Raw genomic sequence first — 16360 nt, forward strand, 5'->3', positions numbered from 1 at the left:
ACATCTGGCCTGCTGCTGAGACCCACTGTATGCAATCTTCCCAGCATCATTCCCTTACCAATGAACTCTACTGCCTGACTTATACTCGCTTCCAGTTCACAAAGCAACAAGTGTAAATGTTTTTGTCCTTTTCATTAAAATTCCTACAGAACCTAGCTGCTCTCTACTTTTTCTGCTTTGAAGATGTTAAATAAATGCTAGAAGCGAAGCATTAATGTGAAACATTCATTACCTGAGAAGCTTCTCCGCCAGCCCCAAGCTGGCTAGAACAGGTTTGTGTTCCATCAGACGGATTTCCAACCAGGGAGCCAAGTCGTTGCTTTACTGTTGCATTTGTTAGTACAAAGGATCCTGGGCTTTGGTTTCGGTTTAATATCTGGAACATAGATAATAAATTTGTGATAACAGGTGTTAAAGTTCAACACATGGCTTTTTTGCTCACAATCCATCTTAAAAATCTTATAATCACACGTTTGTACATTTGGAATGTGATTGAAGCATTTCAAAAACAGTTCAAATTGGGCGAAAACTGACTCGCATATCATTTTACGTTAGAGTCATTATGGTATAGTAAAAGCCCATTAAGGCCCATGAAGTCTACATTAGTTGTTGAGTTCAAAGTTTAAAATACAACCTTATCCGAAGTAGTAATAAAATTTAAGAGGAATTACTAAGAAACAATATCTTTGCAATTTTATAAGCACAAGTTGTAACAAACATGCACAAAGTAAACTATATTAGACTGATTATAGAAGGTAAATAAAACTTCCTAAAGAATTCCTATAACACATGCAACCAGAGTGAAACCACCAGCTGCTAACTTTCAGCAGAAATCAGATTTCCAACTTCCCACTTTTTAAAACACTTCTAGTCCAATTGAAATCAAGCAACAATCACCTTTGCAGGTTGTTCAAATGAGGCAAACAGCTGAAAGCAGGGAGAAAGAGGAGAAGTGAAGGAAAAATAAAAAAAAGCAAAAATGTAGGAAAAGAAATCACAGACATCAAAGAAGATGAAAAGTAACACAGGAGATAGAAACACTGTCAATATCCTATTAAAGAGGGTGGTGTTGAAATGGTTTTTGGTGGTAGTGGCTTTAAGAGGCAGACAGCCTTTCGTTGTACCATCCTCAAACAACACAGAATCAGATATGCTGTTTAAATCCACTATCATACATGCTGTCTGTTTTGAATAACTCTTGATGATAGGCTCGAGTGTGTGGTGCTGAAAAGGACAGCAGGTCAGGCAGCATCTGAGGAGCAGGAAAATTGAAGTTTCGAGCAAAAGCCATTCATCAGGAATGAGGCTGTGAGCTGAGGGGGTAGAGAGATAAATAGGGGGGGGGGAAGGAAGTAGTTGAGAGTGCAATAGGTGGATGGAGGTGGGTGTAATGGGGATAGGTTGGAGGGGAGGGTGGAGTGGATAGGTGGGAAGGAATATGGACAGGTAGGACTGGTCATGAGGGCGGTGCTGAGCTGGTAGGCTGGAACTGGAATAAAGAAGATGAAGGGGAAATGAGGAAATTGGTGAAATCCATATTGATGCCATTAGGTTGGAGGGCCTCAAGGCAGAAGATGAGGCGTTCTTCCTCCAGGCGTCGGGTGGTTAGGGAGTACCGATGGAGTAGGCCCAGGAGCTACATTTCCTCGGCGGAGGGAGAGGAGGAATTGAAGTGTTCGGCCACGGGGCAGTGGGGTTGGTTGGAACGGGTATCCTGGGGATGTTCTCTGAAGCACTCAACAAGTAGGACTGATGATAGGCTGCTGAGCATGACACTATGCAAAGTATATGGAAAGTCCCTTTTTGACAGTGATTATATCTACAACTGTTGAACTCTTTGCTGTAGTGAAGTTCGATTTAGATGTAACTGGATGAAAGGATAGTTTAGTACAGTACTTGGCAACCTATCACGTAAAATATATGAATTCCCAGTGTTTTTTAAAGTGAGTCAGCATATCCTACACCAATAACTGATTTAGGAGAAAAGCACTCACTTTTTGCCAACTACATCAAACTAGCATACCATTTTTGAAATAACTCATTCAAAGCTTAAATTCATTATGGGGTAATTGTGGGTGTTAAAATGTATCTTGCTACTTTACACTGTAGCAGACAAAACAAACAGGATCTTCAATAACTGCACCAATACAATCAAAGTACAAAATCAATTACAACCATGGTTATTGGAAAGTAAGTAGCTCCAGGGTTGGTTTTGAACTTTTGATATGAAGTCCAAGTTACAAAAAATTGGACTGCCCATTTCAGTAAGTTCACATCTCACTGGATTAGTACTTAGTATAAAATAACTTGGTAACATTTATTAGTTCTCAAAACATTAGTGCACATGCATAATTAATTTTTCCAAATGGGATGCATGTTCACATTTAAACTCATTAAAAAGGTGATGTCGATTTGGCTTCCAGATATGAAATCAAAAGATCTTTATGCCAAGTATAAAACATGTGCCAGTTTGATTAGTAAAGGTTTAAAATTGCAGCGAATAAACAGTACCTTATGAACAGTGCTATGTTGTGACACTGCTAACTGTTGTGCCTGTACTTGCTGATGTGATTGCTGCTGAACTCCATTGTTCTCGCGGTGCCAGTATACTCTAATAAACCTGTTGTTCAGTACTGCTGCGGTACTGGAAATAGCCCGTTTTGCTTCCTCATTCTGAGAGTACTGAATAAGAGCTGCTTCAGGATCACCACTAAATGCAACCTGGAGGGAGGATATTGGCAGAAAACTGCATGTTAAAACATAATGCTTGTACACTGATCTGAGAAAAATGATAGCTTCATCTTTTATTTTTGGCTGGGAACAACCTTTAGCTGATCCAAGTATGATTCCTTGTGCCATTACAATTACAGCTAATGATCTTTTGCAGTGATAGCATCCCTTCATCTCGGCCAAAAAGTCCACGTTCAAGCCCCACCTGTCCCCAAGGTATATTAGAACACACTCAAACAGGCTGATTAAAAACAATTTTTAAAAAATCAAACCTGGTGTAAAATTAACAGAAATGTTTCTAAACAATTTGTGTATGAGCAACAGAGCTATAGTCATTGATCTCCGCGATAAAAATCATGACCTGGTAAATTATTAAACTTGTCTACTCTAATACAGTGCAATGGCTATTGTTTTGAATGTTAAGACAACAAAACTGCATGTTGAAGAAGAAAATATATGGGTGCAATATCAATGTTTCAGCAATCATATTTATGGTCCTGAATTGCCTTTCAACTTTGATGGCAGTATTATTGAACAGATTTTTAAAACCATCAAGAAAACAGATTATATTGGATTTAGTTAAGAATCATGAACTGGAACTTTTTGATACCATGTGGTAAGGATGCATCTTGAAATTTTCCTATTTGAAAGCTGACTGCTACATGATTACAAGTTGTTACTAAGGTTTAGATTTAACATTACAGAGAAATAAATTTCACCAGTTTGCAACCAAGCCTGCACTCATCACCTCTGTTCTTCATGACTAACAACAGTCATCAGGAACATTGACCCTGTCTAGTCCTATTAGAACTTTATAGGTTTCTATAGGATAACCAACATGTCCATCCATTCTTCTAGAGTCTAGTGAATAGACCTAACCAATCCAGTCTCTCTTCACTCATCACATCTAGTTGTCTCAAGTCTATGCCAGCTCTTTGTAGAGTAATTTAGTCAATTCCTTTCATCTCTAAAACCATGAAGATTTATTCCCTTGAAGTGCGCATACAACTTACTTTAAAGTCATTTATATTTTCTGCTCTTGGGCAGAGTTCCAGCTCATTAGCACTTGTTGAAAAAAGACATTTCTCCCTTGCATCACCCTTGAATCTGTTGTCAAAAGTCTACATCCTCTCTTCTTAAGCAGTGCCTCAGAACTGGGAATGTCTCATTTCCACATCAGTTTCCACATCAGTTCTTTACATTTTCTGAAGCAGTTTATTAGTCTTTACATTTTATTAGTCAACCATTAGTCATGGCCACATGCAGAATTCAAGGGTTGGGCAGATAACAATGTTCCTGATGACTGGGGAGTCCAGCAGTGATTGCAATTTAAGGATACTAGATTGGCCAGGTAAGACTAAGATGAGGAGAAATTTCTTCACCCACAGAATGGTGAGCTTCTTGCATTCTCTGCCACAGAAAGCAGTTGAGGTCATAACAGTGAATGTTTTCAAGAATGAGACAGATATAGTTTTTGCTGTTAAAGGGATTAAAATGTGATGAGAAAACTGGAACAAGACACTGAATTGGACATCAGCCATATTCACATTGAATGATGAAACCAGCTTGATAGACTGGTAGAGTTTTTGGGGTTTACGAACTCTCCAACACCTCAACCACCTCTGTATGCCCCTGACAAAGTCTCCCAACGTGTTTGGTACCTTTCAAATTAACCTTCTTCATTTTCATCTCTGTAGAAAGATAGGGGCCAAGGGCAGGGAAATGTGGATGGACAGAGTGGATGGACATTTTGGTTGACATGGACCAGTTTGAGTCAGAGAGTCCTACAGAGACAGGCCTTATGACTCTCTCTATGACTCTATTTTGGTTGGTCACAAGGCTGGAATTGGCAGAAATGCTTGACCTCTTTCGGGATACCCTTAAAGAATCCCCAAAAATCTTTCTGCTGTTCTCCTAGAAGCCTCCTAATGTAGAGTTCAGAATAGAATAGCTGCTTCAGGAGTTTAGTGCCAGGAATATGAATGATACATCTCTCCCCCAACTGACTGAGATCAATAACAAGATTTTGGGAAATATCCTCTTGTCCAATTTACTGGAACAGTTTCTTTGCCGTCCTTCTCCAAACTGGTCATAATCTTGTACACCTTTACCTGCATCTACCCTCAATCTCCTTCAATGCAAGAAAACAATCCAAGCCTCTCCAACCTAACCTTGTAGCTAAAGACCACATTCTAAAAATTAATCATTTGATTAAAAGATGGATCATTTTATTTTGAAAAGGTGAATTCTAAACTTGATGGCTTTATTTTGAAAAGGTGAATATTTGATGGCAATATTTTTAATCATTATTATCCTTCCTTGTTCTTGCAGCTACTTTGTAAGGAAGTATCTAGTAAATGTTTAAAGACTAAATAGAGACCTTTAATATTAATAAAACGTTTTCTTTCACCATACAGGATGCAGTACAGCAAACGTTTTATTAACTGCTATTTGTGGGACGAGGAGCGTGCTGGTTGATCAAATATTCTGGATAATCAAGAAGATAATCATAACCATAGCAAGCCCTGACACTGAAGCTTTGAGACATCAACATCCCTCAAACATCTACGTAAAACCATCAACACATGCCTAAAATCCATGTAAAAACACACTAAGTAATAGAAATGTAATGCAGGGAGTATACACGTTACTGTTATCCTTTATTTACCTCATAAATACTTGGGCATAGTGGTATTTGAGGGATATAAGTTTTGCTGGTTGATCAGGTGCCAGTTAAGACACAAATTTGCTGTATTTTAATTCAGCCTAATGTCATCTTGATAAAAGTCAAATTGATTTGGATTGGATGATTTGATTTGCCAAAAATACTCAGAGACAATTAAAGGCTGGCTGTCAAAGTTAACTTTGAAGGTTACTTTGAAAATAAGGAGTTAAAACGCATGATAAAGAGAGTAATGCATGCTTTTATCTTGCATATGGAATAGGCTTTGCCTCAATGGTGTAGTTGGAAGTCAAAAATAAGCTAACATTTCAATCATCAGCAGTGAAACATCTTTCTTTGATGTATAGATTTTCGCCTGAAAGCAGGTGACTGTTCAACAGAAATATCTAATATCAATGCTCCTTTACAAATTTCAGGGAAAAAGACGTTTTTTCAAAGGAACTAAAACTCTTCTGGCTCAATCTCCTTACCTGAATATTGACAATAGTACCAAATTTACTGAAATGTTCATTGAGCTGGGTAATGGTATTCATTTCCCTTGGGATTTTGCGGACTTCTAGCTTTGTATTATCATAGGTGTGTTGAGTCTTCTTCTGAAATCCTTGCTTGTTTTGATGATTGAAGTTTTGCCTGCTGAATTTTGAAAAAGTGCAACATTTACATAATGACAAAGAAAACTCAAGCATCTCAGTTAGGATAAAGATTTGCCTGCAGCAAAGACTTGAGAAATTTGCTTGTGTCAAAGTTAAATCCTACTTCAAGTTTCAGTTTTGGAGAAAAGAAAGAAAAAAAGTGAAATCTTTGCATCCATTAAACTGCTACTTGAATATCCAACTTCCATCAACCTGATGATACGAAATATTACTGCCAATTTAGAGATGTGAAAATGGCTAAAATAGCAAACTGGCACATATAAAATATATAATTACCCCACTCCCTAACCTTCCCCTCAAGATTCCATAAGTTCTGCAGTAGCACAATCGTATTATGCATCAAAGATGATAGATTTCAATTCAAAAAACGCACAACACAACAAACTTCCAATTTCAGCATACCAAGGGAACGTACAAAGCAAAGACCAAACTTGCATTCAAAATTCAAACCAAATTCATATCTTGTTTTCTAAGTTGCTCTTTGACTTGGGATTAGAAGAGAAATTAATGCAATACGTCACATCATGTTTACATTAGAAGCAACAGAAACATTATATTAATAAATTAATCTATGGGATGGGTGAGAATAAATCCACACCAAACTAGTGGAACACAATCCTTCTTGCTGCTGATTGCAAGACACATGTGAGAAGTCTGGCCTCCATACTCATTACCCAGTCCATGTAAAACCGGGATTAGAGTATTTATTCTTCAAAATATATGTTATCCATTCCTCACAGTGGTAGCTCCTGCCCCAGAAAAACACAAACGTTCACAAAAACAACTTTGGATATAACAGTCCAACATTACTTTTCCATCCATGGTTTTTTCAAAGGTGGTCCATCCACAGTTACAACAGTCCTTTTCCTAGATTCTGGTTCAATAACTACACGTGAAACATTGTTGCTTGTTGTAGTAGCTAGAGAGATCTCGGCTTGGTTTATCTTCACAGGCACTGCAAGTGTTTAGAAGATGAACAACATCTGTTAGTCATCTAAATACACAAACAACATAACCAAGTTGCACACAGCATACCAAATAGCTTCTGAAATGTGATTTAGTTTCAATTTGGTTAAAGTCAAAGCTACCCATCAGATCAAAACCATGAAGTTACAAATTCTCAATTGACATCTTCGGCATGCAGCTTCATGGAGGTAAAAATAGAAAATGATGTCATGCTAGCATCTCAGAACAAAGACATTGTGCTGTGCAGATACAAAAACACTTCAGATGCACTTGGTGACATATTATCCGCCTCCATCATGTGGGGTTCTGCTGCATCTGATTTCAGGCTAATTGGCATTCAAGGTCGACAACATCCCTAAAACCCAATCCAAAATACAATGACCTGCAATTAACCTGACCATCATATGATAAAGATTGAAACGTACTGGAAAATTGCTTGACAGTAAAATAAAACCGGAATCCATTTCACCTTGTTCAAGTCTATTAAAATTCTCCAGATTAAACAGAAGACTTGCCTCACACTAAACTGAAAAGCTAAAATACTTAAAACTAAAGACATTTACCAAGTCAAGTTAAAATAGGAAACAGCATTTTACTAGATGATTAGGGGTTTAGATAGGGTTGACCATGAGAACCTTTTTCCACGTATGGAGTCAGCTATTACGAGGGGGCATAGCTTTAAATTAAGGGGGATCGGACAGATGTTAGGGATAGATTCTTTACTCAGCGAGTCGTGAGTTCATGGAATGCCCTGCCAGTAGCAGTGGTGGACTCTCCCTCTTTATGGGCATTTAAACGGGCATTGGATAGGCATATGGAGGATAGTGGGCAAGTGTAGGTTAGGTGGGCTTGGATCGGCGCAACATCAAGGGCCAAAGGGCCTGTACTGCGCTGTATTTTTCTATGTTCTATTCATTCCGCAATTTAAAATGATCCAATTGAGACAATACCATCACTTTGAAATACAAGCCAACTCAACTAAAATAAAATTTTGCACGAGTAGCTGTTAGCCCTTCTTGCTTTTGTATATTGCACAACACAGTACAAACTGTTTACTTAGTTATAAATTAAACTTTCTGAATTTAGAAACAATAATTAAGTATAGCTCAAGGTTTAATGTCATTAATTGGTAGGGACAGGGGGATCAGGTATAATTTGTCATTTAAATTTGGGATTCTGTGAGTTGGCTAATTCTGTAGCTCAATGTATATTTTCTGTTCTTAAAGGTTTTGTGGATTGTCGTATCTTGGTGCTCAGAGACTTTTAGGTGCAGACTCCCAAAATATGAATTCACCTTACAAACCATTGTTTCCACATCATCAATTTAAGTTATTCAGTGTTTCAGTATGTTTTTTACACTGTTAAAATGATTGAGATTAACAATACAGTTCAACTCACATGGAGTAGAAACTTCTTGGTTTCTCTACAACCAATTTAGCACATGAATTAACATTTTTGGAAAAACTTCTTCTGAATGGTTGTGCTCAAGAAATGTTTTTGCAAAGAACAAAATTTAGATATATTAGCCTCACCACCATTATCAGACCTGAAGGCTTTAAACAGTATTTCTCTCAATGCATTTTCACAATGTAAGCACAGTACAAAATGAAGACTTATGTTAAAAAAGTTTTCGACACTGTCAGAACATCCAAACGTGTCAAACTTTCAGTCCTGTGACAACTCCTACACTGTGACATAAATTCTGCAACAGTATCTTGTAAATAAGAAATTCTAAAACTAACTAAAGACCACCTGATAATTGCTTGTCATAGACAAATGCAGTATCCTTTACCTCGTGACGGGCCATCCATGGTGCTGGACGTTAAGCCAATCAGATTTGGGCGCTCAGTCTGAATTCGTGGGATGTAGTGTCGATATGGAGGCCTGGCACCACCAGTAATACTGGGAGCTTCAGGGTTATAGCCGTCAGGCTCATAGTTATCTGAAACAGAGAAGCCGTATAATAATCTTTTATTGAACCTAAGTGGAACAGAAAGGTGGTATGGAATCTGGTCATCATGGGTTCTCAGAAGTGTACTTTTAGAAGTCAAGCTTAAATTAACTGGAATCCAACTATATGCTATTTCATAATTGCTGGGAATTATTTAAAAATTCATCCACTGCACATGGAAAGCACTGGCTATACTAACTGGCATTTCTTGCTCATCTCCAATTGCCAAGAGAACAGATAAGGCTTAGCAAATTGCTGTGGGTCATGGGTCAAATACAGACCAGACCAGGCAAAGGTTGATTAATGGAAGGATGAAGCTATTTAATTGAATTGAATTTGCCTTTATTGTCAAATATATTCAATGAGTTTAGTGAAAAGTTTATATGTCGTCACTTACTGCACCGATATAGGTGCAAAGTACCAAAGCACAACTTATTTACTTACAAGATCTTAGACAATAGAGAAATATAATGTCCAACATTGCAGAAATTTGAGTTCAGAATACCCAAGCAGGTTTTTACAACAATCAGCAATGGCTACATATTGCCATTAGGTCAGCTGTTTGTTCCCAATTTTCACCAAATTCAAAGTTCACCATCTGCCATGGTGCAATTCGAACCCATGACCCCAGAACATTTAAGCAGAGATTCCGAATTACCAGTTCATTACCATGACACCACTGTTTCCTTCTTATCCTCATGAAAAACAATGAATGATTCAACGCTACAGCCAAAAGTTTTAGCTCAAGAATTCCCAACTGAGGTTTGCCAATCCAAGTAGTGCTACGATAGCTGCTGTGAAGCTATCGCCAACAGCCGCGTGCCCTTTGAAATGCATTTTGGTTCAACTGGAAGGCATGTTCTAGTACAAAAGGGCTGTAGATGGGATACACTGTTTAAGAAATTATTAATTATCATTACACGTGTTAAAAAATGGGTTGTGTTTTTATCACGATGGCGTCAGTATTTGTTTTGACAAAGTGGGGATTGGTGGCATTTAAGATACAGAAGGTTGAGAACTGGTAGGCTAATCAACTACTCAGTCAAGCTCGATTTCTGCTGTTTCAAAAGTGTGTGAGAAAAGATATTTTTCTTTACTTTACCTCTTTTCATCAATTCCCCCATGGTAGGTGAAACGATGAGAAGTTGAGATAGGAGATGGGGTGGTAGGGAAGGAGAAAAGAGAGAGGGTGGTGGTGAAGGGAAAGAAATAAGCCACCCCCTCAAACTGCTCCCCCGAGTCTGGGAGTATACACAGTACACGTGAAAAGAATTTTGGGAAGCACTCACTTAGGTGCTGTCAAACCAGGATTAAGTAAAACTTTATAACACAAACATTAAAAGTGCATATAAATCCAGCTGCCGAAAAGTGAATGTGTGAAGTGAAATGTGAAATGTGTTATGTAATTTCTAAAATAATCATAACTCCATCGTAACAGTTCTGGTGTTAAAAACAGCAAGTAACCAAGCCACATAGACCTTGAAAGTCCGAAATCTATACCTAAACAGATAATCCAACTGTGCTGATGCCATAGATACCCCAATGGCCCTCAATACTCAGGGCTGGGAAAAGAAAAAAAAAGGAAAACCAAATTCTAAAGGAGCAAACACACTTACACTGCACATTTTCCCTGCTGTCAAGCACTCATTAGTGAAATTCGAACATGAGCAGGCTTTTCAGCTCATTGAATGGTGGAGCTGGCTCAATCAGATCACAATTAATCATTTAGCTCAATATCACATTTTCCCCTGCCATTTTAAAATCTCTTTATGCCACTAATCTCCAGAAATGTGTTTCTGTCTTGGACCTGGTAATGATTTCACTACTGCTGAAGTCAAATTAGTAGGTCTAAGTAGTACATGTTCCACCTTCCTTCCTGCTTAAACAGTAGGATTACGTTTGCTATTTTCCAGTCTACAGGAACCTTTCTTGAATCTACTGAATTTTACAAGATAACTGAAGAAGCTCAACAGGTCCACAGGATTTAACCTTAAGTTCAGTTAATTTTTCAAGAACTACCGATTTACTACTGCCATTTATTTTCATCAGCCCCTGATTGCCCAGTATTCCTGGGAGACTTTCTTCAGTGAAGAGACTTAAAGAAACAGTTTAGTTTCTCCACTATAAATTCTACTGTCTCAATCTATAATGAGTCCACAATCTTTGTTTTTGTTTCCTTTTCATAATACCTAAAGAAGATTTTACTATCTACCTTTGTTTCTCAAGTTTATATGCACACTCTCTTTTCCCTTCCTTATTAATTTATTTGTTGTCTTTTGCTGGGTTCTTAAATGCTTACAATCCTCATGCTTATCAATTTTTTCTGGTTTCCTTATAAACCATTTCCTTTGATCTAATGCAAGCTTCAACTTCTTTCACTAATCACAGTTAATGTACCTTCCATTTGTAAGTTTGTGCCTTGAGGAAACTTGCATCCATTGCACAAATGTAGCATTTCTTTAAATACGAGCCATTGCTTGTGCAGCTAAAATCTTTTTTGGGCATTTCTCCAACTCACCATAGCCAAATTGCCTCTTATACATTTCTAAGGTCATTCCTTCATATTGGAGACCCCAGTGTCATAATGAACTGTACAAAATGCCAAATTCTATTATATTTAGGTTATGTTCTTCCCAAGGTTCCTTTGCGTCAAGGTTATTACTTAGCTCCTTCTCATTACACAACATACAAACACATAAAATAGGAGTAAAGGCAGAACTTTTAGCCCCCCGAGCCTGCTGTCATTCAATAAGATCACAGTTGATCAGTCTGCATTTTGAATTTCATATTCCCATTTAGCAAGCAGATAGCTTTGCTTGCCTTTGCCAAATAAGAATCTACTCATCTCTGCCTTAAAAAATAATGAAATTGACCACACCTTCATGGTGACCTCAAACATTGAAGCAATATCCTCTAATTCTAGACTAACACAACAGGAAACATACTTTTTACATCCACCTCAACAAAGGCAATCATGAAGATATACTCTTCACTTAAGCCACTTCACATTCTTCTAATCTTCAGTGGGAACAAGCCCAGTCTGCTCAGCAATCCTCATAAGATAAACCATTCATTCCAGGTAGCAATCCAGTAAGCCTCCTCCAAACCACCTCTAATGCACTTGCATCTTTCCTTAAATAAAGGAGAACAAAACTGCACAAAGTATTCGCAGTGTATAACTGAATAACTAAGCCCTGTATAACTGAAATGTAGCCTCTTATTTTGATCCACCTCCTAATAAAGGATAGCATTGCAACAGTCTTCCTGATTATGAGCTGTAGCTTTTGTGACTCGTACTAGAATACACAAAACCTCAGAAATACACACCTCAGAATTCTACAATTATTTAACTAATACTTCTTCATTCTTCCTGTTCAAGTGAATAATCTCACGTTTCCAACATTATACTCGATCTGCAAGATTTTTACTCATTCACTCAACCTTTGTATATCTGTTTACAACCTCATGTCTTTTTCACCGCATATTTTTCTATCCATTTTGGTATTACCTATCAATTTAGCAACCATTACTTTGCGCCCCTCCTCAAAATCATGTAACAACCATCAACACCAATTCCAGTAGAACAGGATCTCCAGTTGACTCCTCAAAACATTGCATCAGCAACCTATTCTCTGCAGCATTAGCATTGACTTGGTTAACCTAGTTTATGCTTAAAAGTGAAGGCACTGCATTATGCATGTTCCATGCAGCTCTAATTTCTTGATTTAAAGCTTGCCCAACATTACCACAACCATATAAACAAGTCTTGCAAATGTTTGATGCTGTTTGCTGTCTGATGAACACATCAAGTTTGGCAATGATGCCTCAAAAATAGGACACTGATACTCATTGACATTTTCCCCCACATGAACAACCACTAGTTGATGAGGCAACATGCAAGCAATATCTCTAAAACCGAACCTGATAACTGACAAACTTAGAACATGCACCTTTATCTTACTAAAACTAATGAGTCGGCCTGACATAGAAATTTCATCTGCTGTTGGTAAAGCCTCATCTAAAGTTTGGCTGTTGGCTTCTAAGAGAACAATTTAATGGATGATGGAGATGATGAAAAATGGGGAAAGGCTTCAGAAATTTGAAGCCCAAAGGGACTTGGGGGGTCAGAGTTCTAAGATTGTTTTAAGATTAAAATGCAGATTTAGTTGGCAGTTAGGAAGGCAAATGCAATGTTCGCACTAATTTCAAAAGGACTAGAATACAAGAGTAGAGTCATACTGCTGAAGCTGAAGGCCGCTCTTATCAGACCGTATCTGGAAAGCTGAGAGCTGTTTTGGGCCCTATACCAAAGGTAAGGTGTGCTAGCCTTGGAAGGGATCCAGCGGAGGTTTACAAGAATAATCCTGAGGATGAAGAGCTTGTCATATGAAGAAAAAGTTGAGGACTCTGGAGTTTCAAAAGATGGAGACTGTCAGGTCTCACATAAACATACAGAATACTGAAAGGTCTGGATGTGATGTTTCCACGACCAGGAGAGACCAAGGGCCAAAGACACAGTTCCAGGTTGAAATGGCAACTCTTTAGAACTGAGATGAGGAGGAATTTCTTCATGCAGACAATGGTTAATCTGTGGGACCCATTGCTGAAAAGGGCTGTGGAGGGCAAGTCATTGAGTGTATGCAAGGCAGAGATGGATAGGCTTTTAATTGGTATGGCGATCAAGGCAGGAGAATGGGGTTAGGAAATACATCAGCCATGAGCGAATGGCGGAGCAGACTCAAAGGGGTGAATGGCCTAATTCTGTTTCTGTATCTTATGGTCTTCTACCCAGCCACTCGAACAGTCAGTGGCAATTTGCATCCTGCAAATGCTGAGAGTCACATAGCTATTTAATACTTTTTGGAGTGTTAATTGGCCGTAGCGGGGGCTTTTGCCGTTCACTCAGGAGGACATTCGGCCTCAAAGCACAAGTAGCACCACCATGATAATGGCAGAGTTAGGATGGGTCAGGGGGTGTTCTAACTTAACGGATGTTTAGTTGGATGGGGAATGTGATCTTGAAGAACAGCTAATAATGCTGCCCCTCTCACCTCCTGTCTGATGCCTGAGCAGGGCAACCTATTGAACTTCATCTCTGTTGTCTGCCTTCTCCTACAATTTGAAAAACTGAAGACAATCAGAAAGTGGCCCTCAGTGGGTTACTAACTGCAGGTGGTGAAAGCATCTACCTTCTGCTTTCCTCACACCTTCATCATCTCATTCCTCACTAATAACCTGTCTATGTGCTCTTTTCCTTCCAGATACCCATGAAATGCTTCCTGAACAAACAGTGTTGAGAGTGAGAGGACAGTAGAAACCAAACTGGCACTCAATTCCACATCTGCAGCCACCAGCTCAAATACTAACATTATATATACCTAGAGGAAAATCCTGAGGCAACATCTGCATATCCTGAAACATTAGGCAAACCAAGATAGTTATGAAAGGACTTGAGATGCTACTGTCAAGTTTCATAAGAGTTCTACCCCAAAGGACTTACATGAGAAGTTCAAAGCAACAGGCTACAATTGTGTACTGACATGCAGACACAGTGAATGTGCGTCTGCCCTGGCAGGTCTACTAGAAACCCCAATAGCAGTGTCAGAGCATTGAGGAGCCTGGCACCCACTTCATGCCGGACTTTTTCCTGAACTAGGGAGTTCAACCTTTCCAAAATGGAAATGATTACTATGATTGGACATAACAGACAAATGACTCCAGCCTGTCCACTTTTCAATAAAATCATGGCTGATGTAGCTCCCTGTACTTGCACTTAACTCCCTGGACACCTAAAAATTTATTAACATCTGACGTGAATATCATCAATGACCGAGCATTTAAAGCTCTCAATACAGCTCTCATTCAGAATTCTGTGAGGAAATTTCTCATCTCGGCCTGTAAGAGCTTACCCCTTATTCAAGCCAGATAATGCTTGGAAACGTAAATGGCAGGGGATAACATAGTAAAAGATCAAAAGGAGTGGAAAGGTGGTATTATAAGATGATGGAAAAAAGATAATGATTATAATACAAGAGGAATTGCAAGTGAAGGGCTGTTCAAGAGAGGGTAGTAAATGGTGCTGGAAAAGCACAGGTGGTCAGGCAGCATCCGAGGAGAAGGAGAATCGACATTTCGGGCATTAGCCATTGAAGAGAGGGTACGGAATAGCAAATAGCCAACAACTCAAATAAATATAGCTTCATTAAGGATATTAATTTCACCACAAATATTTTGTGGGTCTCCACTAGTCTAGAAAATATTCTCATTTTCCATTTTTTTTAAAACAATGATCTTCACACACCATCTATCATCTCTTGTCCATTCAACTCTCTACTGAAATTTGTACGAAGTCTCTGTGTCTCCCCTGAAACTTTCTCACCTAACTATGTTACGATTAGCAAATTGTACAGATGGTTGCTTCCAAGAAAAAAGTGCCAGATGTCTTGAAACACAAAGGTGGATAAATTTCCAGGACCTGATCAGATGTACCCTAGAACTCTGTGGGAAGCGAGAGAAGTGATTGCTGGGCCTCTTGCTGAGATATTTGTATCATCAATATTCACAGCTGAGGTGCCAAAAGACTGGAGGTTGGCTAATTTAGTACCACTGTTTAAGAAGGGTGGTAAGGACAAACATGGAACTATAGACCAGTGAGCCTGACGTCGGTGGCGGGCAAGTTGTTGGAGGGAATCCTGAAGGACAGGATGTACATGTATTTGGAAAAGCAAGGACTGAGTAGGGATAGTCAACATGGCTTTGTGTGTGGAAAATAATATCTCACAAAATTGATTGAGTTTTTTGAGGAAGTAACAAAGAGGATTGATGAGGGCAGAGCAGTAGATGGATCTACATGGATTTCAGTAAGGCGTTCGACAAGGTTCCACATGGGAGATTGATTAGCCAGGTGAGATCTCACGGAATACAGAGAGAACTAGCATTTGGACACAGAACTGGCTCAAAGGTACAAGACACAGGGTGGTGGTGGAGGGTTGTTTTTCAGACTGGAGGCCTGTGACCAGTGGAATGCCACAAGGATCAGTGCTGGGTCCTCTACTTTTTGTCATTTACATAAATGACTTGGATGCGAGCATAAAAGGTACAGTTAGTAAGTTTGCAGATGACACCAAAATTGGAGGTGCAGTGGACAGCGAAGAGGGTTACCTCAGATTAAAACAGGATCTTGACCAGATGGGCCAATGGACTGAGAAGTGGCAGATGGAGCTTAATTCAGATTACTGTGAGGTGCTGCATTTTGGGAAAGCAAATCTTAGCAGGACGGATACATTTAATGGTAAGGTCCTAGGGAGTGTTGCTGAACAAAGAGACCTTGGAGTGCAGATTCATAGCTCTTGAAAGTGGAGTCGCAGGTAGATAGGA

At 38.9% G+C, this 16360-nt stretch overlaps 1 protein-coding gene across 2 annotated transcripts in view; it reads right to left on the reverse strand.

Moving 5' to 3' along the window:
- Nucleotides 1-16360, reverse strand: part of rbm27 (RNA binding motif protein 27) — a 145381-nt gene that overhangs the window by 74883 nt on the left and 54138 nt on the right. For both annotated transcript variants that reach the window (XM_043703208.2, XM_043703209.2), the window contains exons 9-13: nt 8825-8974; nt 6877-7021; nt 5884-6046; nt 2512-2721; nt 233-376 (exon numbers count right to left, since the gene is read on the reverse strand). In XM_043703208.2, coding sequence (XP_043559143.1) covers nt 233-376; nt 2512-2721; nt 5884-6046; nt 6877-7021; nt 8825-8974 — 812 coding nt within the window. The remainder of the gene's footprint in view (nt 1-232; nt 377-2511; nt 2722-5883; nt 6047-6876; nt 7022-8824; nt 8975-16360) is intronic.

Source organism: Chiloscyllium plagiosum, unplaced genomic scaffold, assembly GCF_037043375.1.
Source record: "Chiloscyllium plagiosum isolate Xiang-an unplaced genomic scaffold, Cpla_swu_hap1 HiC_scaffold_16, whole genome shotgun sequence".
Lineage (NCBI taxonomy): Eukaryota > Metazoa > Chordata > Chondrichthyes > Orectolobiformes > Hemiscylliidae > Chiloscyllium > Chiloscyllium plagiosum.